This window comes from Tachyglossus aculeatus, chromosome 9, assembly GCF_015852505.1.
Source record: "Tachyglossus aculeatus isolate mTacAcu1 chromosome 9, mTacAcu1.pri, whole genome shotgun sequence".
Taxonomy (NCBI): domain Eukaryota; kingdom Metazoa; phylum Chordata; class Mammalia; order Monotremata; family Tachyglossidae; genus Tachyglossus; species Tachyglossus aculeatus.
In genome coordinates, this window is record NC_052074.1 from 51,773,645 (window position 1) to 51,787,258 (window position 13,614).

At 39.9% G+C, this 13,614-nt stretch overlaps 1 protein-coding gene across 4 annotated transcripts in view; it reads right to left on the bottom strand.

The window, feature by feature from the left end:
• SCN1A (sodium voltage-gated channel alpha subunit 1) overlaps positions 1-13,614 on the bottom strand; it is a 126,139-nt gene that overhangs the window by 32,269 nt on the left and 80,256 nt on the right. For 3 of the 4 annotated variants that reach the window (XM_038751115.1, XM_038751114.1, XM_038751113.1), the window contains 7 exons: positions 10,743-10,806; positions 8,908-9,049; positions 8,077-8,283; positions 6,366-6,647; positions 5,162-5,536; positions 3,301-3,433; positions 1,005-1,243 (listed from right to left, as the gene is read on the bottom strand). In XM_038751115.1, the coding sequence (XP_038607043.1) occupies positions 1,005-1,243; positions 3,301-3,433; positions 5,162-5,536; positions 6,366-6,647; positions 8,077-8,283; positions 8,908-9,049; positions 10,743-10,806 (1,442 nt within the window). The remainder of the gene's footprint in view (positions 1-1,004; positions 1,244-3,300; positions 3,434-5,161; positions 5,537-6,365; positions 6,648-8,076; positions 8,284-8,907; positions 9,050-10,742; positions 10,807-13,614) is intronic. The other variant, XM_038751116.1, reaches the window with a different exon arrangement.

Below are 13,614 nucleotides of genomic sequence, written 5' to 3' on the forward strand. Positions count from 1 at the left end.
TATTGGTTTTTATTGTGTGGGCAATCCCATTAATATTAATTGGCATCATTCATCAGAATGAGGAAAAATCAGTTTCCTGTGAAAGTACAAAATTATAGTTTTGTACAAGATATAGCGTAAGGAAGAATTATGTTTCCCTCCCCCAAACACCACAAATGAAAATGCACAAATTCTTTTAGTTGATTGCCTTAATGTTTTTTTAAACAAATGAGTTATCCAAAACCAAACAGTCCTAATGGACAGACAAACATCTTAATAATTTATCTTTTTGAATAGGAGAGGAAAGAAAGTGGTAAAGTTGCCAAACAGGGAGTTGCTAATTATCCACAGTAAGCTAAGTGTACAAATGGTTATTAATATTTTATGGCATTAATATAAAAGAATAAAGCAACACGCATATCCAACCCCTGGAAGCAGAAAAATTAGAGGCATTTTAAGAGCTAAAGAATTCCTATTTGTCCTTGAGGAAGCAGGAGGCAATTTTGACTAGCTATTCAGCAATGGGACAGTGTTTTCTGAAAAGCTTGTTTATGAAAGAAGTGGAAAGGAATGTGTTTCTAAACTGGGACCCCCCGATGCCGATTTGTGCATCCATCCCTATGAAGTCGAAAGGATAAAAGATATAACTATATTGGCATTGGATGGATTTGCCAAGAAGTCATTCAATGCCATATGCATATTTTGACACTAATCCCAATGCCTGAGCTTGCTGTTTTAATTTTTTATTTTTTCTAAGAGAATGATGGTTCTTTCCGGAAAATTCTTAAGGAAGCAGGGTTCTATGGACACTGCACACAGCAAAACGTTTTACTGTTGACACTGTAAGTCTGCTGGGGGCCATGATTAAGCTTTGCAATATTCACATAGGCTTCCTAATTTTTTTTTGTTCTAATCTGCCTAAAAAAAAAAAAAATGGTCCAGAAAGCCCGGTTATCGATTCTGTGGTAATACTATTCCTTAAAACAATTTGGAGGCAGAAAACATTTACCTTTCAACATACTTACCAAATTTCCTACTGAAAGGACTTCATTGAAATGGGTTGTCATAGGGTAGTGTTCCATGGCCATGAATAGGGTGTTTAAGACAATGCAAATGGTGATTGCAAGATCGACAAATGGATCCATAACAAATATATTGACAATATTCTTGATTTTTATCCAATATGGTGAGCAGTCCCAGATTAAGAAAATGTTGGAAAATTTATACCAGCATGGAGGGCATTTCTGCCTGGATTCTTCAAGTTCTGCAGATGAAAATCAAAACAGTTATACTTAGGCTCCCCTAGTTTATTCCTAATCACTAATTTACACAAGTGAGCTATATTTTCTATTGATTCTTAATTTGAACAAGTTAACAGTTTAGTAGGTGCACACTCCCTAAAACTTTGGGAGCTCAAAGCCTGCTTTCTTCCTTCTCCCTGTCCACCCCTGCATTGATGCCCACCACTCATCTGAACCCTGCCCCAGCAGGAATGGAGGGAAGGTGAAGGAATGAATGCTTTAGTAAAATTTACTGGACTTGGGAGGGGAAGTGAAGGAGGGGGAAGAGAGAGAGATAACAAGAGGCTGCTTTGGTTAATTTTACCAAACAGCTTTCGTTTCCACATTGATATGTCTTCTTTGAGTGGTTTAATTGATGTATGTTCATCTTTGTGAGTAGACACTGTGTCCAACTTAGATCTTCTTCGGATGTTTCTGAGAATGTAGCACCTACTTCTCTAAGTGCCTTTGAGGTACTCAAATGTTTGTGGTGATGATGAGCTAATAGGTCTTGTCTTCTCGTGTCTAAAGTAAAAATGTTAATAATTATGGTATTTTTTAAGCATTTACTAGGTGCCAGGCCCTGTACTAAGTGCTGGGGTGAATAACAATTAAATGGAGTTGGATACAATCCCTGTCCCACATGGAGCTCACAGCTTCTTACATATGGGGTGGGGGATGAGGGAATGAATCTTCCCCTCATCCAAACACACAGAAAATGAATAACTGTGTATAAGCAGAAGCTGAGGCTCTTAGGTATTCAGACTACAGTGGGTTTAGGGACAAGTGAGTATAGTGAAGTTCTTTGGAATACTCCTTGCAAATAGAAGAAGAGAGGGATTTCCTTAGAGTGCAGGGCTTAAGGATGTCTAGAATCCTACTCAGATGAGAGGCAGAGTCGTGGTCCAGAATGGGTGGGAGATTTAAGATCAGAAATGCCTCTTCCCACCTTAGCCCCTACTCTGCAGAATGACGACTAATTTGGGGCTCTGCCAACCCCTTGAAAGAGGCACCTGCCTACAACTAAAGGATAAAGTGCCGCAGGTGTTTCTCTGATTCACCTAGACACCTGAGAGAATAGAGGGGAGAAAGTGGAGTGGAGGGAAGCTTTGTTAACAGAACTGAACCCCAGTATTTCTATAAAACACCTTACAAACTGATAGCTTGTACAAAATATTTTTATATGTGTAATCAAAATAAATGAGCCTTTTTCCTGAGTTTTACCATTCCACAGAGATCCATTTCAAACAGGTGCTTGCTCCATCTCAAAGAAATATGATAACTTAATTTTGGAACCCCAGGGATTGATAGGAACTGGCCGATTTGAGTTCTGAAATTTTGATTTTTTGAGCTTCTTCGTGGCTTTGTAGCAATGAAGTGACTATATTAGATAGGTTACAAGTGATATTTTACTATTGAAGGAGATGTCCTAAGATCATAAATAATTTCATCTTGGTCAGAGTAATGATTGATCCAATCCATTAGTATTCCCCTGACAGTGACAAGCAAGAGTGCAGCCCAGTGAAAAGAGCATAGGCCCGAGAGTCAGAGGACATGAGTTCTAGTCCTGAGCTCTGCCACTTTTCTGCTGTGTGATCATGGGCAAAATGATCTGTGCTTTGGTTATTTCATCTATAAAATCAGGATTCAACACTTGTCCTTGCTCTCCCTTGGACTGTGAGCTCCACATGGGACAAGGATGGTGTCCAACCTGATTATCATGTATCTATCCCAGTGCCTAGAACTGTTCTTGGCATACAGGAAGCACCAAATACCCAGTGCTTAAACAGTGCTTGGCACATAGTAAGCACCTAACATTATTATTATTTTTGCCACAATTATTGCTATTAATTGCATGGTTAGGATTGAAACATCTAGCATCCATAACTTTGATACACTTTTTCTGATTAGTACTTCTAGCATAAACAAGAACAAGTTTTCCCATACAAAAAAAAAATGTGTATCATAAAAAAGGGCATTTAAAGCATAAACCACAAGTTTTGTGCTAATGCTGTAGTCAGAAAGGAAACTAATTACAAACCTTCCAAGGTATTTGTTAGAATACTGGCCACACTCATTGCTCTCTGCCGTTGGGTAGGATCCTCCAGAAAATCCATGGAAACATGTATAGAACTTGACCGCCTCTTTTTCACTTCAGTTTCAGTAGTTGTGCCCTGAAAAGAAAATACTAATGTAGTAAATTATCATCTTGGGCAATGTGATAATCCAATACCCTAAAGTTGAGTTAGTTGAATTTTAAAAAATACATGCACCATGCAAGTTGATGATGCCAGACCTTTTTCCACTTATCATAGTATTAACTTGAGCAACGCAAGCTACTTCCAAACTGTTTTTCTTTTAGTATTACAATTAGAGAATTTTTTTCCCATCATACAAAATTTCATTTTAAATAGAGTAGTGTACGTATAATCCTGGAAATGTGATTGTTTTAGTGAACCCACAGTGGGTAATTATTATTACAAATAATTTTCTGCAAATAGAAAATAGTATCAGAGAAATAAAAGATTATGTAAAAATATTTCCTCATGCTATCTGTTGGGTGTATCCAAATTTGAGGATACTAAAGCCTCTTGACACGGGCAAATGATCGCTAACAACTTAGCTAGCCTTCGTTTTTCAGAACAGAATGCTGGGTATCAGAGTACATGTAGAAAAAGAGGGCTATGTTTTCAACAGTTTGGAAGGCAATAATTTCAGCAACTAGAAAACAGTACTGGACAAATAAAAGATTATGTAAAAATATTTCCTCGTGCAGCCTGTTTGGGGCATCCAAATTTGAGCATTCTAAAGCTTCTTGACATAGGCAAATGATCACTAACACTCTTAGCTAGCCTTCTGTTTTCAGAACAGGATGCCGGGTATAAGAGTACGTTTTCAACAATTTGGAAAGCAATAATATAAGTCTAACTTAGTCATGCTTCAACATGCTGATATATTTCCAAGTAAGTGGGTACTTCGGAAAGCCAAAACTATTTTAGAAATAATCCATCTGTATATTTGTAAGCCAACAGAACAAACATATTTGTACAGACGCTTTTTCATATTGTCTGAACAAATGTGTTATTCGAGTCCCCAGGCCCTCTTCATTTCGTTTGCTTTTCTTTCTCAAGAGACCTATATCAGCATTTTCAGTAAAGAGAAATGAATTTATGCACTAAAAAACTGGTATCAATGTAGCTTTCTACTTAAGCACAGTGTTCTCTAAAATATCTAAGACCACAACTAGGTCATATTCACAGAATTCAAAGGGTAGGGTTGATTATATACCCTTTGCACTAACGCTGAAACAATCTGAAAAGCAGACAGCGCTTTCTTTTAACTAATAACAATAATAATAATTATGGTATTTAAGTGCTTGCTATGTGCCAAACACTATTCTAAGCACTGGGATAGACACAAGGTAATCAGGTTGTCCCACGAGGGGCTCACAGTTTTAATCCCCATTTTACAGATGAGGTAACTGAGCCACAGAGAAGTTAAGCGGCTTGCCCAAGCTCACAAAGCAGACAAGTGGCAGAGTTGGGATTAGAACCCATGTCTCCTGATTCCCAAGCCCGTGCACTTTCCACTAAGCCACACTACTTCCTAAGTTTCAGCAGGTACAAATGGGTATGCAACACACACTTATTCAGGGAAATCACTTAATGGTGGTGCCTCATTCGTCCTGAGAACAGTTTCCAGGAAACACATTCAGTTGCAGTTTAAGGGATAAATTCGGGTTTTCAATCTCTGTTAATACATTAAAGGTCACAAGATGCAAGTGCATTCACAGCTTGACCAACCAGGGATCATTCCGAAGGGGTTCGTTCCATTGTGTAGAAACACTGGCCGGTGCGGGAAAAATGGGCCAGCCATGCCTAAACTATTTGAAACTTCCTTACATTGTCATCAGTAGCTGGCTTATCTATTATCACCTCTGGCAGAAGCTGTCCAATGGGCGACGTAGGGACGGAAGGTCCACCAACCAAGGACACCACCCCATTGCAGTCCACGGTGCTGTGCATCTTCCCGTTCACTGGAAACACGGCCAGCATTCGGGATGACCTGCTGGCCTGACTGATGTTACTGTTGCGCCGTTCTCTGCGGGGCACGAAGAGGGAGTCCCTCCGGCTCTCGTTGTCCTCAAAGGTGCTGTGCTCGTCATCGGCAAAATCATTCTCTGAGCCTATATCCTTCGCCCGCCCCCTAAAGCTGAAGAGACTCGTTCTGCTGTTACGTCGTGGAGAGAACAGGGAGCCGCGAATGCTCAGCAAAGACTAGAAAATTGACACAAGAAGCAAATGTTAGATCAAACTTCCCTCCGGAGAAAAATCACATTTAGAACACCCAGTCAGGATTGGAGGAGAGTGTGATTCGCATTCCACGTTGCTTGACTGGATGTCTCTTCCACCCCAAATTGTGACAGGGCAGGCTTTGGGTTGGGGGCTCAGAAAGAGATGACACAGGTGGGATTATCTAGGTCCTGCAAGGGTGATAATGCCCTTTCTTTCCCATCTCTCTATTTGTGGCTGTTTTCCTCTTTTCTCTTTCTGACTTTCTTATAGCCCTTTTCTCCCCTTTGTATTTACTTGCAATTATTTCTTTATTGGCTGATTGTCATTTGACTTTTTTTTTCCTACCTGTACTATTTTAACATTGTATGATGGTGAGGGATTTGTCAGTTAGGCAATAGTTTTAACAGTCACACTAGCACCTTCAAATTCCAATCAACAGAATTATCTCTGAACTCCAGAGGTCATCTATGCACATATAGTACACCTGATTAACTAGAACAGTAAATGCAAATATTTGAATGTATCCACACCTCTCTTTTTATTCAATTTGCTTATTTTTGTACCTAAGCTAAAATAAAGCTGAATGATTGAAATGAAGCAACCCATCTTCTTTCTTTTTCACTCTGCTGTGTGCCTGTGTCCTTATGCCTTTTGCTATGCTATACTCATGTTTGCATTTCCTATTCCCTAGAGAAAATTACCATTATTAGTACTTATATTGTACTCTAAGTGCTTAGAATAGTGCTCCATAAATACAACTGATAGATGATCTGTGAGTCTAGGACATAAGTAATCCAGAAAAGTAGTGTACCTGATGAGGGGAAGAATATCTCTTTTCATAAGTCAACCGGTTCCCTTCAATGGAGAAACGGAAGCCTTTTCTCCGGATGCTGTCTTCGGATTCAGATTTCTGAAATTCATCCTCGTCTTTCTCTTCTCCGCCAGACTGCTCTTTCTGTTTTCTCTTTTTTCTCCTGTTCCTTCTCTCTTTGGCGCTCTTTGAGCTCAACTTGGAGGCTTCAGAAGAGCTCTCCGAGAGTGCCCCCACTGCACTGGGTTCTCGGGATTGCTCCGATGCTGCAGCTGCTGTTGCCTACCATGTTGAAGTGAAGAACACGTTACCATTTCACAGCAGAACGCTTTCATTTTTAAAACTAATCCTTAAGCAGTTTTCATTTGGTACCCATGTAAGGTGGAGGATGCTCTGTAAATCTAAGAGGGGGAAAAAGTGTTTCTTCCCACTTCTTGCCTATTTCCAGATTAATTTACATGCCTACATTTTTAGTTCTTAAGCCAAAACATGTTCAAAGAATCGGATAGTAGTCATCAGCAAAGAACACAAATGTAGGTCTAAGTGATTGGTGATATGGCTTAAAGTGACTCAGCGAGCTGAGGGATTCATTAATCCGTGTCAAAATCCGCAAAAGAAATCTGAAACAGAGAGATTAATTAAAAGCGTTATACCAGAACAGTGGGAGACCTGTATGCAGAAAAATGTCTTACTAGCAAATAGCCTACATTTAGGTAATGAAGGCTGGATGGAAACAATCACAAGTCTAATCCGGCTCTGCTACTTGCCTGCTGTGGGACCTTGGGCAACTCGCTTTTCTCTTCTGTAAAATGGGAATTAAATCCTACTCCCTTCTACTTAGTCCCTGACCTCTAAGGTACTCGTAATCTGTGTCCACCTCGATTATCTTGAATCTACCAAAAGCATTTAGTACAGTTCTTGGCATATAGTAAGTGCTTAAGTATTATTATACTATTATGATGATTATTAACAATAATAATGATAATAATAATTATTAATTATTAAGAGGAAGTTGCAGGACAGTCCACTAACAACCAATTAATGAACCTTCAAGGAATTATTGTAGGTGTCTGCTGCCTTGCATCTAGGCTACCCATGTTCTGTTTTGACCTAGTTTGGCTCGCCAATAAAAGATAGCATCATTTGCATTCTTCTAATTAAAGAAGTAAATTTACGTCATCTAAATATAGTGCAATGATACAATTTCCACTTTCTTCTGGGGTTTTCAATATATTTACAAATCTTTATTCACCTTCCCAATATTCCGGTGAGAAAGGTTCATGGCAAGTAGTTGTGAATCACATTAATGCGGCAAAGGTGTTGGCTGATCAGTTCATCACCGATCAATCAACATTGGTCCATTGCTGGGAGGAGGAGTGCCAGTGAGTAGGGTAAAGCCAAGCAGTCACAGAACTGGTATTCTCTCATACGTTCTGCTGTTACTAATCCCCCTCTACTAGCTCCAGTCACCTCAAACCCCCATCCTCTCCTTCCACTGTTGAAGTTCCACCTGGTACTTGACAGGATCTTTAGATTAGAGTCTAACCTTTATTTTTATTTTGCAAGTAAGCAACTAGAACAATGAAACCAAGCAAGCAGTAGCAGCTACACCAGATTCCCAGAACCTCCTATCTCTCTGAGGTATAACCTTTTCCCATGTCGGATAACTGGAAAACACTGAAGGAAGGAATATTTGCTATGTGAAATTGACCTGAGCGGATTCCTGTTGCTTTTTTATCTGCTCCAGCATCTGTTGAAATTCAGCCTCCTTCTGCTCGGCTTCTTCCAGTGTAGCTTGATTTTGTTCCTCGTAAGCCATGGCGACCACAGCCAGGATCAGGTTTATCAGATAAAAAGAGCCGAGGAAAATCACCAGGACAAAAAATATCATGTATGTTTTGCCAGCAGCACGGAGTGTCTGGAAATAGGAATAGTGAAGATTTAATACTTTCATAAAAACGGAAAACCTATATCATCATCACCATAAATTATTTATCCCCCACCCTTGCAGAGTACAAGATGCTAAATGAAGACAATCCAGAAGCAACATGTTCCATCACTTCATTTCTCTTTTGCAGACCTGATGGAGCTAAGTGTTCTTTTGGTGGCTTAATTTGTAATATTTACAACAACTGAGAAGTAGTATGTCCTAGTAGATGGAGCACAGGCCTGGAAGTCAGAAAGACCTGGGTTCTAATTTTGGCTCCGCCATTTGTCTGCTGTGTGGCCTTGGGCAAATCTCTTAACTTCTCTGTGCCTCATCTGCAAAATGGGGATTAAGACTGTGAGCCCTAAGTGGGATACAATCCCTCTAGACTGTAAACTCCTTATGGGCAGGGAACGGGTCTGCTCATTCTGTTCTATTGTACTCTCCCAAGTGCTTAGTACAGTGCTCTGTACATAGTAAGCGCTCAATAGATACAACTGGATTGATATAAACCGTGTCCAACCTGATTAGCTTGTATCTACCCCAGCGCTTAGAATACTATAAAAAAAAATTGATCCTGAATATATTTAGTATTTCATTTTTCTAGGTCCTCACCAGTTGATAAAGGTTTTCCCAGAAGTCCTGCGTCATCAGCCGAAAGAGGGACAAGAAGGCCCAGCTGAAAGTGTCAAAGCTTGTGTAGCCATAGTTAGGGTTCCTACCGGCTTTCACACACACATATCCTTCTGGGCACTGGCTGCAGATGGAGAAGCAAAGAGGCATTACTGGGTTTTCTGCTATCACTCCATGCTGGTAATAGAGTGATACTAATCAGTTTAGTGTTCCTAGTTTAGATGTTTCCATCCTTATAGGTTTCAGTGGAAAATTTATTCTATAAGATATGATCATTTTCCCTTTCCTGCATCATTCCTACAGCACTTAGTATGTGCTTCGCATGTAGTAACTGCTTAATAAGTATCTTTGAATGATTACTATAGTCGAGAAGAGCACAGAAATGTGCTGATGCCATGTCCGAAATGTCTGAGGACACAGCACAACACCCTCAGGAGCGGCAAGGGAATTGGCATCCTTTCCCTGTTCTCCGCCCGTAACCCCAGCAATAAAAGGTTGGTCCACTTCAACAAACAGTGACAACCCAAGATATCATCTCCTCATCAAAGAGGAGTATAAAATCATATTTTGTTCCTGCTTTTATTGATGAAAAATTTTGAAACTACTCAGAATATGTGCTCTGAATCTGGGTTTGAATTTACACCTGAAATACATCCAATGACTTGAAAAATGATTATGGATTTTTTTGCAGGGATGTTGTTATGTTGGGCAGGGACATTTTGGAAAAAACTGCCTCTGGATCCAGTACTTTCAGCCAACAGCAGGAGAGATCATCACTCCCAGGACAACAGTTGCTTGTGGTCCTTCCTGCCACAGATCACCCCAATGTAGCATTCAGAGGCGGTCTGAAGAGAGGGGTTGCAGCAAAGGTTTTCATGACAAAATCTAGTATCTGGGTCCCCAGGGAAGTTTTGTCCAGCAGAATGACGTAGCATATCATGCTTGGTGCTGTTTGTAAGGAGCAGGGAAACATTCTTCCCCTCTCCCTTCCAACTTAACCTCCTATAGGAGTCCTTCCGCAAAGTTAAGACCCTCCATTTGTCCCCGATATGGAAGGGGAGAATTAGTCTCCCAAGCATTTCTTGTTCCCTTGAATTCAAACTCTGTAACATCCAAATTGTAGAAAATTGTGTTCATTTTACTAGTTTTACTCCAATATTTTCCTTAAATATTAGCACAGTATTTTTTTCATCTTTATTACGCATCACCTCCATTGTGTATCACCACACAACCACTCTTAGTTTCCTGATTTCTACCCAAAATGAGCAACGTGTTTGAGTGAAGGGAAGAAAAGTGAAATATCGGTCAGGATTAACAATGCTGTTTCTTGACCATTCAGCAATAAGTGCTGTTTTAGCACTGTGATAGATTTCCTTTTAGAAATAACTGCAGAGAATGCAAAGTCAAACTTAGATGTCCACTGTAACAAATTGCTAGAGTGAAGAGGGCATGAAGACATAGTGTCATTCCAAGATCTGCAATGCTTCAGCATCAGGGAGACAGGACGATTAGTTCGGGAAGGTGCTCCAGCTTTTAAAGCTCCTGAGAGAATGCGAGATGTCTTCCCGGTAAATTCCACTGCCACCATGAATATCTCCAGCTCCCTTTCTGACCCACATCAGCTCTGGGATAGCAAAGCCCTCAACTAGCTACTGTTGTCACTTCTTAAATGGCAGCCAATATTACTTGTAAAAGCTGTCTTGGATCTGCGAAAGGTTAAGTGATGGATTGCCACTGGCAGGTGCTTTCTTTGGTTTCTATTACCCCATTGCCACAAAGAAGATTATTACAAGAAGCATTAGACAACCTTGACTTACCCTGCATCTGAACTATTACCACAAAGAAGAGCATCGAGAAATCCCTCCAGGAAGTAATGGTATCCTGTTTAGAAAAACATTAGAAGAAAACGATGAAATCCTACATTGCTCTCAACTTGTTCCAGTGAAAATAGGAGGGACAGATTCATTCTCAAAGCCTCAGTGACGATCAACATTAACGATGAACAAATTCGAAATACTGCAGTAAAAGGATTGAGGGAATTTAAAAATAGGTTCTTAAATGAATGTAGGCTGCCCATGTCTGCATGGGCCAAAATAAAAACAGCAAGTTGAAACATTTATGCAGAATCCACAATTTTCTTTGTCTTAAGGGCCCAACTGATCTCTGCTGTTTCCCTGGGATGCTGGACTCTGAATTATTCCCAGAGACATATTTCACTCCATGGATATTTCACTGGCTGACTACCAAGAGGTGTGGAGTGTCATCCCAGCAATATACCTGAGCCTTATGGCCTTACACAGATTCAGTCCTCTTAATATGCATGGATGATGTTCTTGGGAAAACCGGCATTAGGTGAAACTAGCACTGTAGTATTTATTCTGTGCACGCAGGCATAACAGACTGTTTGATAACCAGAATACTGAGCCCAAATAAGGTTATGTTGTTAGAGCAACCCTTAATTCCTAACTGTAAGCTAATAATAATAATAATAATGATGATGATGGTATTTGTTAAGCTCTCACTATGTGCAAAGCACTGTTCTAAGTGTTGGGGGAGATACAAGGTGATCAGGTTGTCCCACGTGGGAACAACTGGAAACCCCAGTTACCAGGAGCACATTCACTACACCCAAGTTTATGCCCCTTTTTTGAACTGATGCCTAAACTCACAGACTTGGCCATCCTACCTGCCCTTTTACCTCTATCCTGAATGAATTTCCATGCATCACCCTTGCACTTAGATTTACACCCTTTATTTATCCCACCCACAACCACACAGCCCTTTGGTACATATCCATAATTTATTTATTTATATTAAATAAATAATATTTATTTAGACAGTCTTATTCTTAGTCTTAGACTTAGTCTTATTCCCCATTTTACAGATGAGGGAACTGAGGCACAGAGAAGTTAAGTGACTTGCCCAAAGTCACACAGCTGACAATTGGCAGAGCTGGGATTTGAACCCATGACCTCTGACTCCAAAGCCTGTACTCTTCCCACTGAGCCACGCTGCTTCTCAAAGTGCATAAGCTAAGCGAAGTGCATACTGAACATACGTTATGAGAAAACTGAATATAACATAACATCAAAGAACGTCAGAACTCATGGGTGCTGGAAATGTATTTAATCTTTTCTGGCAGGTCCTAAACCCCATCTGGGTGACAGAAGATTGTTTTATTTTACTTTACTTTAATTTTGTTTTATAGCTATATACCCATCATACAGATAAACTGAGTGTGGCAGGCATGTCTCAAATATTGATTCCGCTGGTACACCACAACTGTGATAATTCCAAGTTGGCTCCCAATGTTAGATTTGCACCACAGAAATTTTGTCCCAAATCTTCCACCAGAAAATACTTTCAAAATATATAAATCTGCCCTTTTGCAGACATGGACACTGTTTCTCGAGCTTGAACCTAAAAAGTACAAAAAATAATTATACTTACATCCAGTTGTCCTGTAATGTGAGAGTTGCGTTCTTGCAAAACCTCGAATTACAAAATACTCCCACTCCGGCACTCACCTTTTCTGATGCTGCATATATGCACACGAGTAGCATCTTCTAGTTATGCAGTACGCCGAGCCCAAACAGGCTGGCACATTCAGGACAAGGTCCCTAATTCCCTACCAGGCTGCTAACCAAAGCACAAACTCTGAGAGAACCGAGGGAATTATTTGCAAAAGGCAATATATTATCTGATTTCCCAATACCTCCTGCGAAATAAAAAAAGCAACTCTATCAAGGTTTGAGAGAAGAACAAATGTCCAGGAAAGGGGTAGCCCCGGCCATTCCCCTTCATCAGCGAAATAATTTTATCAGCAATAATAATAATGATGATGATATTTGTTACGCACTTATAATGTATTAAAGAGTGTATTAAGCACTGGAATAGTTACAAGATAATCAAGATAATCAGTCCCTGTGTCCTACAAGAGACTCTCATGGTTTAGGGGATACAGCGTGAGCCAGGGAGCCAGAAGGATCTGGGTTCTAATCCCAGCTCCTTCACATGTTTGCTGTGTGGCCTTGGGCAAGTAACTTAACTTCTCTGGGCTGCAGTTACCTCGTCTGTAAAATGGGGATTAAGACTGTGAGCCCCATGTAGGACAGGGATTGTGTCCAACCTGATTAACTTATATCTACCCCAGTACTTAGAAGAGTGTTTGTTACCTAATAAGTGCTTACCAAGTACCGTAATTATGAATTATTATCAACAGCTCTGTATAGATGGCAAGGAACATGAAACTGTAACTCCTATGATATTTATTCTAGTCTATATTCTTTTGGATAGTTTTTCAATTTTTCATTGGTTCACTTTCCTTGAGTGCTTTTCCAACCCTATCCCTGTTATTCTTAGCTTGGAGTCCTATGAAGGCCAAGATCTGCATCTACTTCTCATCTGTGTATGCTTTATCCCTGTGCTTAGTACAGCATTTTGCACATAGTAGTTGCTTACTAAATATTATCATTACTACTAGTGCATAAAATTAAAATAATTAGACTATTCCTCGGAGTAAAGAGTTCAAGAATGCATAATGGCTATGTCTGATTTGGAAAGCTTTATATTCTTCTGCACTGAGAGGGACTGTAATCCCGTTTTATCCTGTAATTTTCTGCATGCAAATCCACTATTCTATAAGATCCATTGTTTTTAATGGAAAAGCACACATACCTACAAAGTATC